The sequence below is a fragment of the Squalius cephalus genome, assembly GCF_949319135.1.
Source record: "Squalius cephalus genome assembly, chromosome: 13".
NCBI classification, from domain to species: Eukaryota; Metazoa; Chordata; class Actinopteri; order Cypriniformes; family Leuciscidae; genus Squalius; species Squalius cephalus.
This window is the reverse complement of record NC_137134.1, coordinates 28,367,681-28,389,434: the sequence shown is the minus strand read 5'-3', so window position 1 is coordinate 28,389,434 and position 21,754 is coordinate 28,367,681. Positions and strand designations below refer to the sequence as shown.

The 21,754-nt window shown below is 34.4% G+C and overlaps 1 protein-coding gene across 4 annotated transcripts; it reads right to left on the bottom strand.

Annotated features, from left to right (window-relative positions):
* Nucleotides 1-698: 698 nt before the first annotated feature.
* On the bottom strand, nt 699-9,769 carry LOC307169830 (uncharacterized protein). 4 transcript variants are annotated; one of them, XR_013823217.1, is made up of 7 exons: nt 9,388-9,725; nt 5,782-6,090; nt 4,588-4,917; nt 3,452-3,736; nt 3,359-3,408; nt 3,140-3,249; nt 699-2,548 (listed from the first exon to the last, which is right to left on the bottom strand). XR_013823217.1 is itself a non-coding variant. In XM_079890662.1 (7 exons), exons 1-7 carry the CDS (start codon nt 9,415-9,417, stop codon nt 2,534-2,536), a joined length of 1,104 nt encoding a protein of 367 aa, XP_079746788.1. In that variant the 5' UTR covers nt 9,418-9,763; the 3' UTR covers nt 701-2,533. The 4 variants fall into 4 exon arrangements, 3 of the variants coding, with proteins under 3 accessions (XP_079746788.1, XP_079746787.1, XP_079746786.1); XM_079890662.1 differs by having other exon boundaries at nt 701-2,548; nt 3,359-3,568; nt 3,662-3,736; nt 9,363-9,763; XM_079890661.1 differs by having other exon boundaries at nt 702-2,548; nt 3,359-3,736.
* Nucleotides 9,770-21,754: the final 11,985 nt, after the last annotated feature.

The window sequence follows — 21,754 nt, the reverse complement described above, 5'->3', positions numbered from 1 at the left end:
AAATTTCTATCACAGATGTCATTCATGTAAGGACATAAACAATATTAAATGCAATACTTAACTTTGAACAGAAGGGGTAGCATCCCTTTATGGAAACTAAACAATCCTGTGGTAGACTTGGAATTATTGCAAATTAAAACAAACAATAAACTTGCTGATTTGGAGAATGAGCTTAGTTCATTATAACCATCATTATAAACATAGTTTTTACAGATGGCTCAAAAGACCCAATATCAGGAAACACAGGCTCTGCAGTAATAGTTCCCAGTAATAATTCCCGACCAGGGATATTAGATATCCAAGCAGACTTTGAGTGTACTGAGTTGAATGCTATTCTGATAGGTCTAGAATGGGTGAAACAAAGTAAACTGGACAAAGCACTTATTTGTAGTGATTCAGTCTCAAGTTATGTAGTCTCAAGTTAGGTATGACCAGAAATCATCATGAATTACTTTATGAAATAATGAGTATCCATTCAAGAACTAAGCAGAATGGTACTGAGGTTGTATTAATTTGGATCCCTGCACATAAAGAAATGATGGGAAATGAAAGGGTTGACACATTAGTCAAACAAGCTTTGAAAAAAAATTAATTACTAGGACATCAGACTGTTAAGACCAGTGACCAGATGAGTATTGTTTGGGAAAAAGTTATGAAAGAATGATAGAAACAGTGGCACCAAGGATCAGAAGGAAGACATCTGTATTTATTTAAGAAATAGAGTTGGTGTTGAGGAAAACAGAAGAGAGGAAACAATCATGAACAGATTAAGAATGGGCTCTCACTCCTGTTAACGAAACTTCAACCTTGTGTATGCCCAATGCTGTACACAAGATACAATTATGCAATATGCAAGTTTTCATAATAATAGTAATAATATAATTATACATAGTATTACAATTAAACATTAGGCACATTTATGTTCTTTTAAAATCTAAAAATCACTACACCATTTTTCTCTTGATTTTCCCTTAGTATACATAAAATTGTTTAAATCCAAAATTAGCATTTGCTTTTCATATGGGAGGGCAGTTCCTGAATGAGATCGACTTTAATAAATTGGCAGAATATTTGGATGAACTTGCAAAGTTTCGCTTACAGAACTCATATTTTTAACTTTATTAAAAAACATGTTGGAATAGGTTGACTACATGAATTAAATTTAGTTGGGCTGACTTTTTTTCATTGATTTTTGCTGAATCAACACAAAACCAGTAATTTCCAATTTTTAGTGTTATTTTTTATTTATTAATCTTATTGATAATTCCAAAATTAACTAATACATTATTAAAAGTTGTATCTGTTAATATTATTAACTTAAGCTGACATGAATTAACAATTAATATATATATATATATATATGAAGAGTTCAGATGCAAAAGCCTCTAAGTGCCATCTGAAATTTTCTTCTAAAATTAGCGTTATTATCAAGCTTGTATATTTAGTTTCAGTAATTTCACTTTAATGACAATTAATAGGTCATTTTCAATGCCATTAAAGTGAAATAACTGAACATAAACATACAAGCTTGATAAAAATGACAATTTTAGAAGAAATTTTCAGATGGCACTTAGAGGCTTTTGCATCTGAAGTCTTCATATATATATTCATATATATATATATATATATATATATATATATATAAAATGGAGATTAACAAACAACAAGCAATACAATTGTTATTGTATTGATTAATGTTAGTTAATGCAAAAGTGATACCTAAGCCATAATGTCATGTGAATGATCACCCCATATTAAAAGTCCTTTCAACATCCAGGGAACACACACATCAACTTCTCATTGTTACAAGCCTTTAAAAAACATGTCACTGGTGAAATATCAACTATAAATGATAGGTCATTGTAAGAAGATGCTTTTGCCCACAATGGTGTAGGGGGCAGCATGGGCTTACTGAGGTTAACCAGGCAAACCTACAATATCCTCTGCATGAAATGGAAAGTGTACGCTACAACACAGAGCGCCATCTAGTGACCAGAAAAACACTTCACAATATGGCTCTAACTTTGACCAATAGGGTGACCTATAAATCTTTCTTTAGAGAAGGTAGCAGCACTACATTGCAAAAGTAGATTTTAGCATGTAATTTAATTAACAAATGGCTACATAAGACATACACAAGACAAAAAAAGAAGAAAAAAAAGAAGAAAGTGCAGTCCAGTAAAATATGCTTAAGTCATCGGAGTTTGGCAAGGTTGGCATGATGGTGGATCTTCCCCTTTCAATAAATAACCATTTGCATGTCATGGTCTATAATACTTGCTGCCTGCTGCCAATACACAATTATAGTTTATATCAATATACAGTAGTTTGATGTTGCGAGCGCATAGAAATAAAAAGTGGAAGACAGAGTGAGCTGCTGTGGGGAAAGTGCATAATCTAATTTGTAACAAACATAAGACAAGCTTTAATTTAATGGGTTCAAAATAACTTGTATAATGCAGAGAGCTTGTCATGTCATGTTTTTTTTTGTCCATGTTGCCCAGCCCCTTAGTCTGATTAAGAGACGAGTCTTCTAGATACGAGGCACCTGTAAGAAAACACAGATTCACAGCAGTTAAAAGAAATGAACAGGATTGATGTTTTACAAACACACAAAATACTTTTTGTTCTATTGTAATTTAAATATCACAAACTATTCAGAAAGACAAATATATATGTTATATATACATGTTAAAAATTCACATGGATATCTAAAATGCTTGAAATATCATACTGCTAAGTATAAACAAGAGTCTATTGTTATTGAGCTCCTTACTAGCTGTTTGAATAAAGTTGCCCTTTTGTTTTCATATTGTTCATCTAATTAGGAGATCATTTGAGTTACTGTTTTTGACACTGCCTTACCTGTGAACATCTGTTTGCATGATAAAAAAAAAAATATATATATATATATATATTTTTTTTTTTTTTATATTATTTTATACAATGTACATTATTATATCCTGAGCTTAGATGTGTTGTAACACCATATGCTAAATAAACAACTCTATAATTAATAAACCTAATTATAATTTCTTACAAATAATGTATAAATGTATTCATCCCACTGCTCTTTTACATATTCACTTTGCACAACAAATCATATATATTTGTTAAATCAGCTGTATGTAATACTTACTCCCTGACTTTTGAGGTGAGAGTAAATCACAGCAGCAGCAGATACAGCAGCAAACACCAGCAGAACAACAACAACTATTCCAGCTACAGCTCCTGAAGACAAACCTGAATCTGACATTGGTAAAGAAAAACAGAAAATGAGACTAGGTTTAAAAATACTGCATTTTATATTTGTAACTACATTTTAAAATTCCTCAGGGGAAAGCGCAATTATACTCACCAATAACAGACACACTGAAGCTCTTGACACTGGTGATGCTGACGCTGATGCTGCGGCGGCGGCGACGACAGATGCTGAAGCTGCTGCTGATGCTGGTGATCTTCAGTTCATAAAGTCCAGAATCTTCAGTCCTGGTGTTTGTGATGGTCAGAGATCCAGTCTGTTGATCCAGCTTCAGTCTGTCTCTGAATCTCTCTTTACACTGAACATCTGTACAGACATCACTGAGATCTCCAGTGATTTCAGCGATGACAATGTAATCAAAATACCATGTCATTACATCATTTGGGGGTTTTACTTCACCAGTCGATAAAGTGACAGTTTCTCCCTCCTTCACTGACTTTATCTTTATTTTTTCTAATTCAGCAACAGGAAAACCTGAAATCAAATCCACAAAAAAGTCATTACAATTAAAGCTTTTCATTATAATCACAATGTGGAGACAAATTAAAAGAGTCATTATGCATCATAGTGTCACAGGTGGCGGTACAAAGTACACTAAGATGAAGGAGATCAGCAAAACCCGCCTTTAATCCAATAAATCCAACAGGCAAGAAAAACTCAGGAAACAGAATAATACACCATGTAAAACACTGGCGAGACAGGACAGGGAATGGACGAAACACAGGGCTTATAAACACAGAGCAAACAAAAGAACTAATGAGATAATTAAATAGACAACAGGTAAAATAGACAACAGGAAACTAGGTCAAACTTAATGTCAAGAACAAACAAAAAAATTTTTTTCCACTTTTCTGACTAGTTGACTTGCCAAGGGCTTTTTGAACAAAAGCTTTGTCTTGAAAAAAATAATTAATCATAACGGCCAAGATGACATTGGTTGCAGTCTTCTATGAGTCCAATATATGTATTGATGTCAGATTTATGATTCAATTAAACTGAACATGTAAAATCAATTATTAATCATAAAATTTAGTTAAACATTTTTGATTAAAAAAATCTATCATGTCACTATTGAGACTTATAACTTGTATGTGATTGTTTATTAGTGAGTGTTTTAGTAGTGACAATTTAAGATAATTTGACAATAAATCAAAAATGCTAGCTAGTACGTCTGGCAAACATGGAAACGATAAATTGTCTTATGAAATATCCAATACATTCTGAATTCTTATTTGTTTTTGTTAGTTATTCTTACTGTGGGACTAGTTTAAACTAATTCTGTGGAAAGGTCCACATAATCTGCTTTTAAATGTTAGCTGACTCACCACGGATATCAACACAGTAGATCTTTTCACTGATGTCGCTGCTGATAATCATCTGTAGTTTATATTCTCCAGTGTCTGTGGTGTTGGTGTTGGTGATGGTCAGAGATCCAGTCTGATGATCCAGCTTCAGTCTGCCTCTGAATCTCTCTTTACACTGATCATCTGTACAGATCTGACTGTCATCTCCAACAATTCGAGCAATTCGAGTGTCATTAAAATACCATGTAAATCTGTCTTGGTTTGTTTTAATCAAGTTATCAGTGTTAAGAGTGACTGAATCTCCTTCCATCACACACACAGACACTTTGTTTTTTTGAACACCAGATGAGCCTGAAGAAGAAATTAACAGTTAGAAATTAGAAATCATATCTGGGATACTGGGACACAAATATACAACAGGACAGACCAGTGAAAATGTTTGTTTTTTTCTTCTACAGATCATAACAATAGACCCTTAGACACCTGATATTACACCTCTGAAGGGCTGGAAAATTAATTTATTGCTATTTTCCACCACATTACGGCTAAAAAAAAAACATGTTTTCATTCAGTATCTTTCAACTGTTTTACAGTGCCATTGTTTTATCAATTCCTTCAGTTTCGGATGCTTTTAGCAGACCCATTCATGCCAACAGTACAGGCCATTTTAGAAGTATTTGTTTATATCTTAACTTTCATTCTTTCAGTTGTTAATACATTTTCAAAGGAATACATAGAATTAAGACTGAAGTATATGCACTTTGTAAGATCCCCCGCCCAAGCTTTTATTTTGATGTTAATTGGACAGTTCAAGTCATATGATCCTCCTCTCTCCAAGAAAAAAAAAACATAAAAAATAAAAATCACCATAATTTGCAAAACTCTGATGTTTTGAAACATCATGAAAAGTCTTCATCTGTGTTTTTAATATGAACAAAAGTCTTTTGGGTTTGGAACATGAGGCAGAGTAAATTATGACTATTAATTTTTTTATGAACTAATAAGGCTTTAATAACGTTCATGTGAACAGCATGTGATCATTTTGTTAAAAGTGTTTCATCTAGACATTCATGTGAAGGTGATAGAGATGATCTCAATTATATTTTAATACTGAGCCAAAGCTCACTTTTTTAAACAGCCCACCATAAAAATAAAACTACTGAACTTTATTCTAAAATTGCAGTTAAAGGCACTGAATAACTAAATTACACTCACCAGTGACCGTAACTATGAAGCTTTTAATGAGGCTGTTGATCTGTAGTTTATAAACTCCAGAATCTTCAGTTCTGATGTTTGTGATGGTCAGAGATCCAGTCTGATGATCCAGCTTCAGTCTGTCTCTGAATCTCTCTTTACACTGAACATCTGTACAGACATCACTGAGATCTCCATAAATTTGAGCTAAACGATCGTCATTAAAATACCATTTAATTCTCTCTTGTTGGTTTGTTTGAACACCAGTGTTTAGAGTGATAGAGTCTCCCTCCTCCACTGACACTTTCTCTATCGCAACATCAGAAACACCTAAAAAAGAAATGAACAGTTAATTATATAAATCACATCTGTAATAGTGAGACAAAAACTGGAAAGTGCTGTGCAAATGTTTTTCTATTGATCATAGAGATAGTGGTAGATAAATATGTCTGGATTGATAATGGCATATTCAAACAAACAGCAGAACAACATCAATGATTTACACATTCACTCATCAGACAAACATACACGAGTCTCATGGAGGACCTTTAACATCTTAACACCCCTAAAACCTACATTTATATGTATCATTGCACACTAGCAATCACAATGTACAATGCAATTAATCCATAATATATAACTCAGGCTTAATCCTTAAAAAAGTTATTACAGCATCGACAGCTGTGTTATAGAGAGGGTAAATTAAGCGTGATCTGCTGTGAAGTCACAACCATGTTGCATTGTGGTCTAATGGATCTGCCTGAAGTATACATATCAGCTGTGTCCTCTGGAGTTCGTATTTGTCAGGCACATGCGTCATCAATAATGTCTCAGTTCAGAAAAGTAACAATTATACAATTGACCGTTATTCCTTGTGAATTTTTCTTTTTGACACTGGAATGTAATAGTTAGTTTACTGAAATGAGGCACATTCTATGACCTCCGGAGGACACATCCTTCTGAATGAGACACAGCTATTGAGTAGACTCGCTCGCTCAGTCAAAACCGTCCCCTTGACAAAGATGAACGCACTGGCAGGGGAATTGCTTAGGAAAGTTTGCGAGTGCATGTCTAAAAGTGGAGTTAAAATAATCAAGTGTTTAGATGTCCTATTGAAACAGATTAGAAAAAGGCTTAAACCAACCCTTAAAATTGTAATATTTAAATCTGATATGGCCAATTAATTTTGATTGACGTGGCTTCTCCCCGACTGTGCTACTAGTCTGATTACAAATGGATTATTAGGGTCCATGTAAACGCAGCTATGAGATATTAAGTACGCCCTATTTAGACATATTCAAAACTATATTTTATATATTTTAGTCTTTTGGCATAGGTCGACTTGCGTACGGCCGTCTGCCTGAAGCTAGTTATTTTAGTCGATAAAGTTTTAAATATGGATATTTTTCTTACACGAATGCATCGCTTCACTTCAGAAGGCCTTTATTAACCCGCCAGAGCTGTGTGGAGCACTTTTATTTTGGATGGATGCACTTTGATGGACTTCAAAACAGAAACGGCCATTCACTGCAATTATAAAGCTTGGAAGAGCCAGGACATTTTTGTGCAAAAAAAAAAAAAAGACTTTATTCAACTATTCATTTTCTTCTGTGTGTGACTCTGAGTGAGTTCACGTAGTGTAACAGCGCAGCGCTTCGGTGTTGTCTTTCAGAACATAGGCTCACCATTGGCCAGCATCACACGCATCACACACATGACCAGCGTCGGCCAACAGTGAGCCTACGTTCTGACGTACAACACAGAAGCGCTGCGTTGTTACACTACGTGAAGTCATTCAGGCCCACACAGACTAAAATTAATAGTTGAATAAAGTTGTTATTTTTGTTGTTTTTTGCTCGTAAATAGTATTCTCGTTGCTTGATAAACTTGTGGTTGAGCCACTGCAGTCACTTGGACTATTTTATAGTTCTGGGAAAAAATGTATTGTGATTAAACGCATCCAAAATAAAAGTTTGTGTTTGCATAATACATGTGTACTGTGTATAATTATTTTGTATATATAAATACACACATATGCATGTATTTATTTAAGAAATATTTCCATGTATATACATTTATACATAATTTATATTATATATAAATATAATTTATATATAAATAAATACAAATCTTAAATATATACATGCATATGTGTGTATTTATATATACAAAATAATTATACACAGTACACACATATTATGCAAACACAAACTCTTGTTTTCGATGCAATTAATTGCGATTAAATTTTTCCCAGCACTACTATTTTAACAATGTTTTAAATAACTTTTCTGGGTCGGCAAGTTTCGATCCCATAGAAGCCTATGGAGGAGTGAGAACGCTCTCAGATTTCATCATAAATATCTTTATTTGTGTGCCGAAGATGAACGAAAGTCTTACATCGTTGGAACAACATAAGGGTGAGTCATTACTGACAGAATTTTCATTTTTGGGTGAACTATCCCTTTAAGCCTTGTCTGTGAAACCGGGGACATGTCTTTAAGAGAAGGTTTGCATGACAGTTTTGCTGACAAATACACAGGGATATATCAGTACATGGAACTCAGAGAAAGAGTAAACATTGTTAATTTACATACATTATCAACATTGTAACAGTAGCGGGTTTAACTTGCCCTTTAAAAATGTTAAAAGGATAGCATAATTTTGGCTGTTTAACTGACCACGACTTTAAACTTGTGACTTGAATTATCTTAGAGCTATTGCCATGTGAACATTACTTTGTTGCCAGAAGATGATCTCCATTGAGTCACCTCTAGCTGATTAAAGGATATTTTCCAATTGTAGACTTGAACATGCATTTTCAGTAAAGCTCCTTTGAAATGATTTGTATTGTGAAAAGCACTATATGGTTTTACTATGGTAAAACTGTACCAACCATGTTATTTTTTGCAAACCATCATTCTACTACAGTAATACTAGAGTACTATTATGGTAATCGTGACTATAGTGACCATAGGTGTTGAAACCATGGTGGTTGTAGTAAAACCATGGTTCATTTTGTTAGCTACTACTATGGTTTTACTGCAAATGCTGTGGCTTCATGCTCTTCAGCAACCTACAGGTGACCTACTTTTTTTTTTTTTTACAGTCTATGGGTAAAACCATGGTTAATTTTCATAAGGGTACAAAATATAATTTATATGGCTAATAGTCACGCTGGATTCAAGTATCTGATACATGTAAATGTATTATTTATTTAATCTGTTCACTGAAAATGTATTTAATAAAAACATTTTCGTCCGCTAATGAGAGTGGTTGCATTGTGTATTTTTTTATATCCAGAATAGTGTAAGGGCATATTTGCATGAGTGACTGATTATAAACCGTGGACCGCTAGAAAAAAAAAAAAACTAATTATAAACTTATTTAAAAAAAATGTGTAGGAAAAGTGGTCCGCTGGACTTTTGTGTTCTGATGTATGACACTGCATTAAAGTACACTTAAAAAAAAACACACACACATTTATTTTGAGTGTAATGTGACTATTACTAACAATGTATACAAACTGTAGCCTACAACACCACCCACATCACACGCCATTAGGCCTATCGTTTACTGAAAGAGTCCATGTGTAAATATCTTACCAGAACCAATGAATAGCAGGCTTACACTCCATGAGAGCAGGTTAAAGACCTTCATTTTCACATTTCCACTGAAGAAGAATTAATGAAGCTGCGTCTGTGGAAAGTGCCGTGTTTTCCTCGTGTCGACGGAGCCATTGCACGTGGTAAAAGCGAAAGTAACATTCCGTCTGTTTTAAAATTTACTGTAGTGGTTTTATATTCACACATTCGGATTTCTTTTTAAATATCTTTCCAACGGTGGATGCAAAAATGCTAATATTTAGACGTGACCGTCGGCACAGAGGCTTCGCAGCTTCAAAACGAAACATGCACTGTCACTGTCGCTTCATAGAGACACGGCGCTGATCCACTTGTCCGTGCGACACTTCTGTCGCGCCGCGCTCCACTATATTCCTCTGGGTGACGTCAAGCGACTTTGTCGCGCCCGCAAAGCATTACGGGAAGGCGGCGCTTCATTTGGAAAAATGCTGCGCGTCAAAAAGCTGGCCGATGCCCATCTTTATGAAGATTTCTACTCGCCCGTCTGAGCTTTCATTTTCTCAAAAATACCCAGGGCTTGGTTTGCACCCATTAAAACATCTAGCCACTGGGGGACCATATAGGCAGGCTAGGGAAACTCAATTTCATAAAGTGAAATTTTCATGCAATGGGACCTTTAATGGTCTAAACTCCACAATTCAGTACTTCACAGTTCAGTCTTTGTAATGTGTTTTAGCAATACATTTCTAACATTTATAATGTGTTTAGATTTTTATTGCTATTTTAGAATTGCCTTTACAGGGAAGAATCAGCTAGTTTGGTATAGTTCTATTCATTGTTTTGACCACATCGCGTTGGTCTTGTGAATTGTTCTGTAGCCTATTTGGATTACACTAAAACTGAATTGAAAATAATACATTACTAATTAATTAAAATATATGTTTGTTTGTTTTTTACCTTCATTCATTAAAAAGCATTTTATATAGAGGATATTAAATACCCTGAGCCAGGTGGCTCCCATCACTAACGATCGTCCTCAGCCTGCAGGAGGAATCGCCCCCATTTATGTGTAAAAGGGGCTCACATGGGAGAAAGTTAGGGATGGCCTAACTTTGGAGTCTCATGGGATGGTCATTAATCTGGATGATATTAATACTGCAGTGGAATGCAAGGAGCACTTTGGCTAATGTGTTGGAGTTCAAATTATATATAAATCAAATGAAAGAGACCCCGGATGTGATTTGTATCCAGGAATCTTGGCTTAAACCTTGACTTGATTTTGTTTCCGATATTCTCAGATCGGTTTCAGGCCTCATTCATATGTAGCCTGGGTTTCCCCATACTGCCTTGCTCGCAGCGCGATTCTATTCACGCTGCTAGGCAGTCTGGACACCATGGGACAATTTTTCCCCTGAAAAAGGGAACCAATCACAGAACGGGGAGGGAGCAGCAAGATGATGACGACACCGAAGCAGTTTGTTTATATCAGACTCGACGTTACCTTCTACCCTCATGTTTATCTTTCACAAACGGTAATATTCGCTAAACGCCATCGTGTACAAATAAATCTTTGACCCATCGTCTTTTTCCTCGTCGAATTTCTCTCACTCTACATACGTCATCTGGTTTAATTGAAGCGATTGGCTATGAGCTACATACAGGCGCATTTGATAGACATTCATAGCGCCCAATAAACGGCTCTGGGCATTCGTAAACCACGCCTCAAATACGAGAAAATGCGCACGTAGTTCCCAGACCAAGTCTCATTGAGACTTGGTCTGACGTTAGCCAGGCTAATTCATATGTGGAATGGTAATAAATCTGATATGAATTGGATACATGCATTTGTGTCTGCCATAAGCGAACAGATCAGATATTCCCCTAGTGGCGAATGATGTCAACTCAGGTGGACACAAACCACGATCACATGACTCTTTTCAATAGTGCAATGTAGGCTCAACCCAGTATAGAGTCACGTTGAAGTTTTCTGTCTTTTGAGCCTTTAGGGGCGAAGAGACTTGGTTGTTACATTGCAAATAACGCTGTATTTAATTCCTCTTCAGCCTAAGCTTTTCCAGGTCAGTAAGTCTACCATGGGTTGTTTCACTAAGTGTATACTGTAAATGCATAAATGTAGGTCACTTTTAAAAGATGTAAGCTGGTCATAAAAAAATAAATAAAATAAAATAAAAAAAAGGATTTAAACATCAAGACCTGTAGTGTAAATGCGGCCCAAAGCTGTTCAGAATGTGACTCAGAGGTTCATGAGAGCAGGACAGAAAGAAGCCCTTCACCTTCAAACTAAACCCACATGAAACAAATGGCCACTTTCCTGCACAAGATGTTTGTCCACCCAAAAGTTCAAACTGCATGTCTAAAAAAAACCGACCCAAGGTTTCAGTTTGACTCAGATGTTGAGCTGCTAGTGTCTCACACTCACAGTAAGTCTGTCAGTGTGAGACGGCGGACTGTTTTTGCCACTCGCAACAACTGAATGATTCTAAAAACATTTAAAAATCCATCAGATGTATTTTATCATTAAATTTGTTGACTAGAACAATAGTCACACAATATTCCAGTATTATACTTTTCCATACAGTATTTAACACAGTCAGATAATTCGTTTTTTATCATCTGTGTTAAATTATGTTTTACATCTGATAAAGATTGTTTTCCAGTATTTAAAACAGTTAAAGCCTTAATAAGATTTAGAAGAACATTATACATTACATTACATATTATTCATTGTATTATATTATATTACATTATATTATTATATGTTAAATATATAATCAGAACACGCATTTAGAGAGCATTTGCGTGTGAACTAGGAGGGTCAAACTCTCTTGTGGGAGGATTCACACACCACACTGTGTGTTTTGAGCGGACCATTTTATCACTTTTCACTGAACCATTGAAGAAAATGTTTCAAATGTTTATTTGGTTCTGTTTGTGCTGGTGGAGCCTGATTGGTAAGTTAATATATATATATATATATATATATATATATATATATATATATATATATATATATATATATATATATATATATATTTATGTTTGCCAATTTTCTTTGTTTCAGGATAATAAGTTATTCAGATTAGTTAGAAAATTTGCATTTGCTATTATTACCAGATCAATTAAATCAAAACAATATTATTATGATATCCATTTTTCCCATGTTTTTATTTTTTTATATTACATTTAGTTAAAAACTACAGCTGATTTCAGGCTTGGTAAATCATCAGGAGTCTTAATCTGTGACAAAACCTGTTTTGCAGATGCGTTTGGTGTTGTTGAAATGAAGTCAGTGTCAGTGATGGAGGGAGATTCTGTTACTCTAAACACTGATGTTACTGAAATACGTAAAGATGAAGACATACTGTGGACATTTGGAGCTGAAACATCCCTCATAGCTGAAATCAGCAGAGCTGCTGGGATTTTCTCCACATATAATGGTACTAATGGGAGATTCAGAGACAGACTGAAGCTGGATGATCAAACTGGATCTCTGACCATCACAAACACCACAACTAAACATACTGGAATTTATCAGCTACAGATAACTGGAGTGAAACTGACATCAAAATCATTCAGTGTTTCTGTCTATGGTGAGTAGAGAACATTTGTCCACATAATTTGTGGTATAACATTGATTAATAGACACACAAAGCAACAATTTTGAGTCATCCCTGATTTCCTCAAAAATGGAGATTACTGTGAGGCACTTACATTACTTACATAATTACTGCAGTAATAATCATATAGTAAATCATATAGAGAACAGGGCCAACATTTTGAGGTTTTAAAAGCAGAAATGTAATGCTTATAATTTAATAAGAGCACCTACAAAACAGTATTATTTGAGCTGTAAAGCTGTTTAAATCATTTTTATAGTCGTTTTAGTCAAAGTGATAAAGTTGTAGCCTAAACGCTAAGTATTATTTTCTTCAGGGCCGGTCAGGCCAGTGATTCAACTTGCCCCGCCACAAAAAAAGTAATACATAAAATAGAAAAGGCTTATTGTTGTCACAGTTGGTTGAAGGAAGGCAGACGAATAAGATAGTTCCAAACATCTAAGTTTAATAGTAAATCCCAAAAGGCAGGCAGACAGATCTAAACATCTAAATATAACGGTGGACCAATAGCCGCGTTTCTATTACAGATTTGCACAAAACTTTTGCAATATTTTCTAAATGTCAATAAAAAACTATTGTGAAATTACGGTTTTAAACTCGCACTCGATCGGTCCAAATCCGGCATCCGACCAGTGCGAAGGTCTTTACGTGTTACTGTCTTTTCTCAAGGCAAAGTATTTTTTGATTAAATGCAATACAACTGAATATGTATTCTCTCGTTATTTCATCTGACTCCATAAATGAAAAGGTTTTAATGATATCTGTGCATCATTAAATGTGAGCGAATGTTTGACTATTCTTTTTAACTCTTAAATTAAAATAATGTCAAAGTCAGTTAGAATAATCAAATGTAACAATTTATTATGTCAGGTAAATGTATAATGCCAATTTCATAATCAATTCAAATATAATCGATACAAAACATCAAATGCTCTGGAATAAAGAGAAGAGATGCAACCCAACATTAAGAAATACATGAGGTCTCACTCTCAGCCTCACGGGCCAATCTGAGGTACAGAAAGGCCCGAACCCTCTGCTACATTCCATTATATAGACAGAACCTCTTTTACATGAAAACATCTGCTAACAATGGTAATTTACATTCAGAGGTTACACCTTTTGAAGGTATGAGACCATTCTAGAGACCATCTTCCTTTGTGTGCCATTTATCTATAAGCTCTTAAAAACCTTATTACCTTTAGTTTTACTTATTTGGAAATGAGACATTTATACCAGTCGCACTGAGACATTTCAAATGATACCAAACATGTATAATACTCGATGACAATCATTCACATTAAACTATTCAGACTCTTGGGTAAGTTTTTGGTGATCTTCGCATGGGGGAGAAGGAGTGAGGGATGAGGGAATGAAATGTAGATTAGGATGACTCAGAGGTGAGACTTTCGTCTCGGTAGTGCACAAGGGGGAGTTCAAATGTTAATTTCCAGAGAGGTCCTTTGTCGTCTCAGGGCCTCAAGTGGACTTAAGTCTTACAACTTAATGGCGTTTCCATTAACCAATGTTATGGGACTAAAACGTTTTTTTTTTCTCTCTCTTTCTCTCTCTCAATAAGTCATTCCAAAAATCATGACAACAGATGTTAGTAGGTTAACATATATCCCAGCCACCGCACTAGCCATTATTTTTAATCAAAGGAGATGTAGGTATGTTATCCAAGCTTCAATGGCGAGGAAAGCCCCTTATACTTGAGAGCAGCACATATGAGGTGTTTATTGGTGTTTCTCCTTCATTTCTGCTTCAAGGTCTTGATAAATTGTGGCATTTCTTTGTGGTTTAGAATCCAGTTTTCCCGTAATTCTTTTGTCTTTTATGAGTCTTTTTGTCTCGCCTTCTGTACAAACATACCTCGCCATCTGCGTCAGCTAACCTGTAAATGTGCAAAAACTGTTTCCACTGCAGTTTTGTGAAATATTCCTTTTCCCAATTGCCTGTAAAACCATGCAAGCATAAAAACTTGTTTGTGATTTTGGGGAGTTTTTGGTAATTTGACATGTTTCCAATGGGCGTATTTTCAATTTTCAATTTCAATTTGTGTAATTTGAAGGGTAATGGAAATGCGTCTAATGACAGACTGTAAAGGGAGAACCTAAATAGTGACTCAAACAAGATGATTAATGGCACACAGCTGATGCAAATAAACTCATAATGGCGGTGACCATGAAGACAAAAGAGTGCCGGGAATCTGAACAAGGAACACAGTTGATGAATGAAAACAAACTCCATGAAAAAGTCCATGAAAACTAAACACACTGAAAGTACTGTGACAATAGTTTTCATTGTTTTTTAACCCATGTAACCTTAATAAATAAAGTACGACTCCAAAAACTACTATAGCCTCTACTATACTATAACTCATATACATTAAAAATTTTGTTAAAGTAAACAGCAACACATAAAATAAGAGCAAATAATTAATTATTCATTATTAAAACACTACAGCACAAATAAATACAATAGAACAAACACACAAGTGGAAAAAACTGTTTTTCAGGAACAGGAAAGTAAAAGTAATCAAATGTAAATAAACACTGCATGGTCTTAACTGTATAAATGAAAAATAATAATCCTTATTAAAGTTACAAACTTTATTCAGATAAGATTAGGTTATTCATATATAAGACGGGCATATTGTGTGAATATGTCCATTTGAGTGCAATATACTTCAGATGTTTGCGCACACAAAACTTCTCACACTATTAAGTATTTTTATTGATTTATAAAAGATCATTGTATAGAATAGCCTGGATATTATCTAGCCAGGAAAGATTTGTAGACACCACAGGCCAAGATATGCACATATTATCATCCTATGAGATTAATAATCAGATATCCTAGATACATAACATAGACATAAGATTACAACTTGGATTTGCACCAAAGGACGGGAATACGCATATGAACTTAAGTGTGCTAGTTTTTTACAGTTAATGGTTTGAAAGGGAAACTCTGGATGTGCTCTTGTCTTAACAGCGTACTGATACAGCTAAAGCAAAGAGAATTTACAACATTCTATTACAATCCTGTTCTCATTATAATGCTGAATATGGCGTGTATATTGGCGCTGCACATATTGCACTCAATTTTATTTTTCATGATAAAGTAATTACAGTCATCACTGCGTTTCCAAGCCATAACAAGAAACAACGTTAAATAAAACAGGTTTACTGATAAAAAAAAGAGAACAAAATAACACTGCTTTATTAATAATATCATCAATGATTTTTGCCTTTCAAGCCTATCTAAAAAGAATATGTCCGTCTTAAATAAACCAACCATAGTCAATATGTCAGACATTGCATTTGAGCTGAAATTGAAGAGTTGAATGATAGCCTAATCTTCCAACTGCACAAAAGGATGCGAATGAGCACATGATGTGATTCGTGCAAGTCTGGTGTTGTGGATGCGCGCATCCTTTAACAGCGTGCTGAAAAACTAGAGAACAAAGAATTTACAACATTCTATTACAATCGTGTTCTCTATAATGTTCTACAAGCACTTCTTGCGTTGTTTTTGCCTCTTCACGATGACTCGCTTAATTTAGTCCTAATTTGTAAGTCACTTTGGACAAAAGCGTCTGCTAAATGACTAAATGTAAAATGTAAATAATGTTAGGCTATGTATATGATAGATTGGCACTGCACATCTTGCACTTAACTGCATTTCATGATCCAGTGATTCCAGGCATCACTGCAGTGCGTGTTTTCAAATCCAGGAATGCTGTCTAACGCTAACAAATCAGACCCCAGGAACCGCCCTAAATGCCACAATAACCAATCAGAAAAAAAAGAAAATATATATATATATTTCTGTGTTCAAATAGTATGCCTAAACGAACCAAACTAAGGGAGAAAGGTCCTGAAACAAACATTGCAAACGAGCCGATTGTTGTTTAGATTTGACCTTATTTCTCTTTATTCTCTCGTGTTTTCCAGCTCCTCTCGTCACTCCTAACATTACCAGAGACTGTTCTTCATCATCATCATCAAATTGTTCAGTGGTGTGTTCATCAGTGTTGAATGTGTGTGATGCGACTCTCTCCTGGTACAAAGGAATCAGTGTATTGTCCAGCATCAGTGTGTGTGATCTCAGCATCAGTCTCTCTCTACCTCTGGAGGTGGAATATCAGGATAAAAACACCTACAGCTGTGTGCTGAACAATCCCATCAGCAACCAGACCACACATCTGGACATCAACACACTCTGTCACACATGTGCAGGTACCACAGCACTGATGATATATGTGATTATATCCAGATTCACTCACACTAATGACTCTTTACTTCAGTTCCTCCAGTCTCAGTGTCTCTGATAGTGTTGATCTCTGCCGCTGCTGCTGCTGGATTTCTGATGATTGTTGCTGTAGTCGTGATCTTCTGCATCTGCAAGAAATGTAGAAAAAATGGTCAGGAGAGCAATAAATTAATCTGAACATATACTTTTAAAGACAAATTTCAATATTTGTTTCAACATGTCTGTATTATTGTTAAAGCAGTTCAGACCCAGGAAGAAGACAGAACGGATTCAGCATTGTGTAAACCAACAACTCGGAAAAAGGTAAGAAGTTGTTGCAGTCAGTTAGTGTGACTGAAGCTTGTCGATTGAAGTTTGCAGCATCAGACGGTCAGTGAACAGACTTTTGTGGTTTATCGGCTCAACTGTCATCATTATTGCCTTCAGTAGGGAGAAGAACAAAAGGATTATTTAAGCGTGTTTTTATGCTATAGTCTATGTACTTTTTTCACCTTAGTGTACACAGTTTCTCCATTTACCAGGGCTATTTTAAAGGAGAAGTTCACTTTTAAAATGAAAATTCTGTCATCATATACTCACCCTCATGTTGTTTCAAAGCTGTATGAATTTCTTTCTTCTGCTGAACAGAAAAGAAGATATTTAGAAGATTATCAGTAACCAGACAGTTTTTGGGTCCCATTGACTTCCATAGTATATTTTTTTCCTACTATGGAAGTCAATGGGACCCAAAAACTGTCTGGTTACTGATAATTTTCTAAATATCTTCCTTTCTGTTCAGCAGAAGAAAGAAATTCATACAGGTTTGAAACAACATGAGGGTGAGTATATGATGACAGAATTTTCATTTTAAAAGTGAACTTCTCCTTTAATTTTGCACATTTAACACTAATCAAATTTAATAAATTATTTTTTACAATAGTTTTTTTTTTAATGCTTATTTTTTTAAGCAATGGTGATAGTATCTTTGAGAAACTGTTATACATTAAAATATCTTCCTAAAATGTTTATGTTGAATGGTATTTGGTAGCCTCAGTCGCCATTCACATTCATTGCATAATTTTTCATATAAAAAAAAAAGTCTTTTCAGGCCATCTATACCGCTTTTAATATTTTTTACATATTACAACTATTTATTTTTTAGAATAACACATTGGCTGATGCATCATCATCCTGCACATGCTAAACTTACATCTAAATATGTTACCGTTTAAAAGTAAATCCATGTAAGGGATTATCTTTCCCCATGCTATGAAAATACACACATTAAAACAAATGGCAGCGATCATTAACAATACATATAATGAATTAAAACTGCTCAAATCTTAAAACCATGATCAGTCTTGCTAACGGGTGTGTTTTTTTATCGTTTGACTGAACTAGATCACTCCTGTTATAATTAGTGGAGTTGTGTAGTTGCATCATGAAGTGTCTTTAGTTTACAGACCATTTTTTATCTGCTTGTTGGCCTAAAATATATATATATTTTTAATGTACAAATATCATGAAATAATTATGAATTGTTTTTGTTGTAGATGTAAGAACTTTGACCGCAACACCAAAGCCAATCCATGATATTTGAAGAATCTTTTTCGAACTATAAACAGTTGTAACTAATACGTTTATTTATAATTCAGTTCACCCATACAAAGTCAGTTTTCACAACACTGTGAGAAAGCCAGACACAGAGTTGTTCCTCATGTCACCTGTGCTGAAGTGTGTCCTCGAGCTGCGGTTCATCATTATCTGAGCTGAGATGCAGCTTTAGAAGACATTGCTTTCTTTGTAGATGTGCTGTAACAAGTGTCTCTGCTGTTGCTTTAGTGTGACAGTTATTCTCAGTGCAGGTTGTCATGACAAACCTTCAGAACTTCAACTGTTTGATGATTTAACTGTTTGACAAGTCATGTGATGAACAGGATGTTTGATGTCATTTCCTCCTGCTGTTCCATGTTCGCATTTGTTCTGTAGTAGCTCTTTGAAAAACAAAATTCTCAGTATTTGCAGATTAAGCTTGGCACCATAAAAATTATTAATAATAATAAATATTATTAGGCTACGTGTTGTAAAGTTACTCAGACTCATAACTTAGAAATTTAGTAACCTAACATGGCCTTGTTCCTCCTGACTGACTTTGTCTTTCCTTTCAGAAATCAAAGACACAGGCTGTCTATGAAAATGTCCCCAAAAAACGGTGATCAAATCTGAATCAACAAGAATTAATGTTAGAGTTCATAAAGAATACATCACATTTTTTTGTTTTTTTTCACATTTAATCTCTGCCAGGATGTTTTTCTTTTGTGTCTTTTTTGTTTTTGCTTTTCATATCGAATCTTTTGATTTACTTTTTTGCCACATGCTCTGTATTAGTTTAATTTAGTGGTTCACATATACCATAGAAAATGCACAGGCTAATAAATATAGGCTATTACAATACTAAAATGTAACTGATCCCATTTAGCCTATATACGGCTTGTTTTTTGTACTGTTTTTTTGTACTTGTTGTGTGTTTTCTTCTTTCTCTCTGTTGAAAGCAGAAAATTACCTCTCGCAAAATATATTGCAAAACATGATTTGTACACGTTATTAAATTATTAAGCATAGAAATTGTGTCACGAGCGCTCTGGATATCATGTCCCACAAAGGCCATCCTAAAGTGGGCCTAGTGACGACTCTTCCCCTCACATTGAGAAACTTTACTAACAAAGTTTATTAATGTGCCTGATTAATTCTGTCGGTCGTTTAACATTTATATCCTAAAAACTGTCAATTATGAAATGTTTAGTTTGCTACTTACACCTTATGCTCTGCAGCGTCTGTGAACATAAACCCCGCCTACTTTGATTTGATTGGTCATGACGAGACCGCTGTTCCAGATTCATTTTGCTATTAGTGTTGCCAAAAAAATGCATAATAAATACTCTTGCCATTTAGTGTATGGATATCAGTGTCGTCATCTATTAATAAGTAATCATTTATAAATAAAAATGAATAATAATTAAATTAAAATAAATTAGTAAAGCAATACATAAGATCTAAATAAATTAATAAATAATTTGATTAAAAAAAAATATTAGTTGTTAATCTATTAAATATATTAAATTAGATTAAAATATTAAAATAATACTAAATAAAGTTAAAGTAATTATAAAACTAATAACTCTTCGACAGCGATGTCAGACAAATATACAGAGCTATCGCAAAAACGGAATTTCAAAGAAAAAACTAAAGATAAACTGATTCCCTGGAGAATAAGGTCTATAGAGCAGTGGTTCTTAACTGGTTTGGCTGGTCCTTTCCTAGATTTTTGGAATTTAAACCAAGCTAATTTATTTATCAAAAATGGTTAACACACACAAATAGGCTACTGTCCCTCTTAACATACACCTTATTTATGAATATCACTATCACTGATAAAAAAAAAAAAAAAAAAAGTATCAGCTGTTAACCCAACGAGACAGTAACAACTCTACCTTTGACCGATAGGGAGCGCAATAAATGCATTTTGCAGTTGTGCACCTAAAGAACCAACAATCCTCTCTGTTTGCTCTGGTACCTATCAGCTACGCTCCTCAAAGTGGTTGCTTTTTAATGTGCCACGAGTTACAACCGAATTGGGAAAAACTGCTTTTTCTTATTAAGCACCTTGGGGGTGGAATAATCTACAAAAAGAGCTAAAGTTAGAAACCCTTATGTCCATAAATGAATTTAAAATACTGTAAAGAGTGTTGTGATGGAAACATGTTCTTGTTTTTCTTAAGAGTCTCATTGTGTTTTATATTTTTATTTTTAACATTTTGTACTTCTTTTATCGTGAAAATGTAATTTGATGTTTGTTGTGTATGCATTTGTTGTGATTTGGCTGCTATACCTTGGCCAGGTCTCTCTTGTAAAAGAGATTCTGAATCTCAATGGGACCTCCTGGTTAAATAAAGGTAGGCTATAATAAAATAAATAACAATAAAAAATTGCAAAACGATTATACTGACCTCTATAGTAGCCTATTTGAGTTTTACTTCAAGAATCAACAAGTAAAACAGACACAGATAAACTACTGGCCATTTTTTTTTTAAATAGGTTCAGGTTAGTGATTCACTAGCTTAAAAAAAACACCAAAAAAACAGAAATCAACCTCTTAGAGAAATCAACTATTTTAACAATAATAAAAACAAAGCTTGTGAATGCTAATTTTAAAACACTGATTCTATATTGGCTATATATATATAGGCTTAATAAATATGACACTAACACAATGATGGCAAGTCTATCACATAACACAAACTTACAAGCAGTATACAGTATACATACTAGAGCTCCATCTAGCGTCATATCCAGGCGTTCACCTTTCCAAAAATAAAATAAAAATACAATATAAAATACATGAATGAAATGACTTGAGTAAAGGTTAGAGGTTAAATCCTAAAAATGTTTAAGGTGAAGGTTTAATGAAATGTGTTGAAATCACATTTCAGAATATACAGAGACGCACAAATCAATCAACAC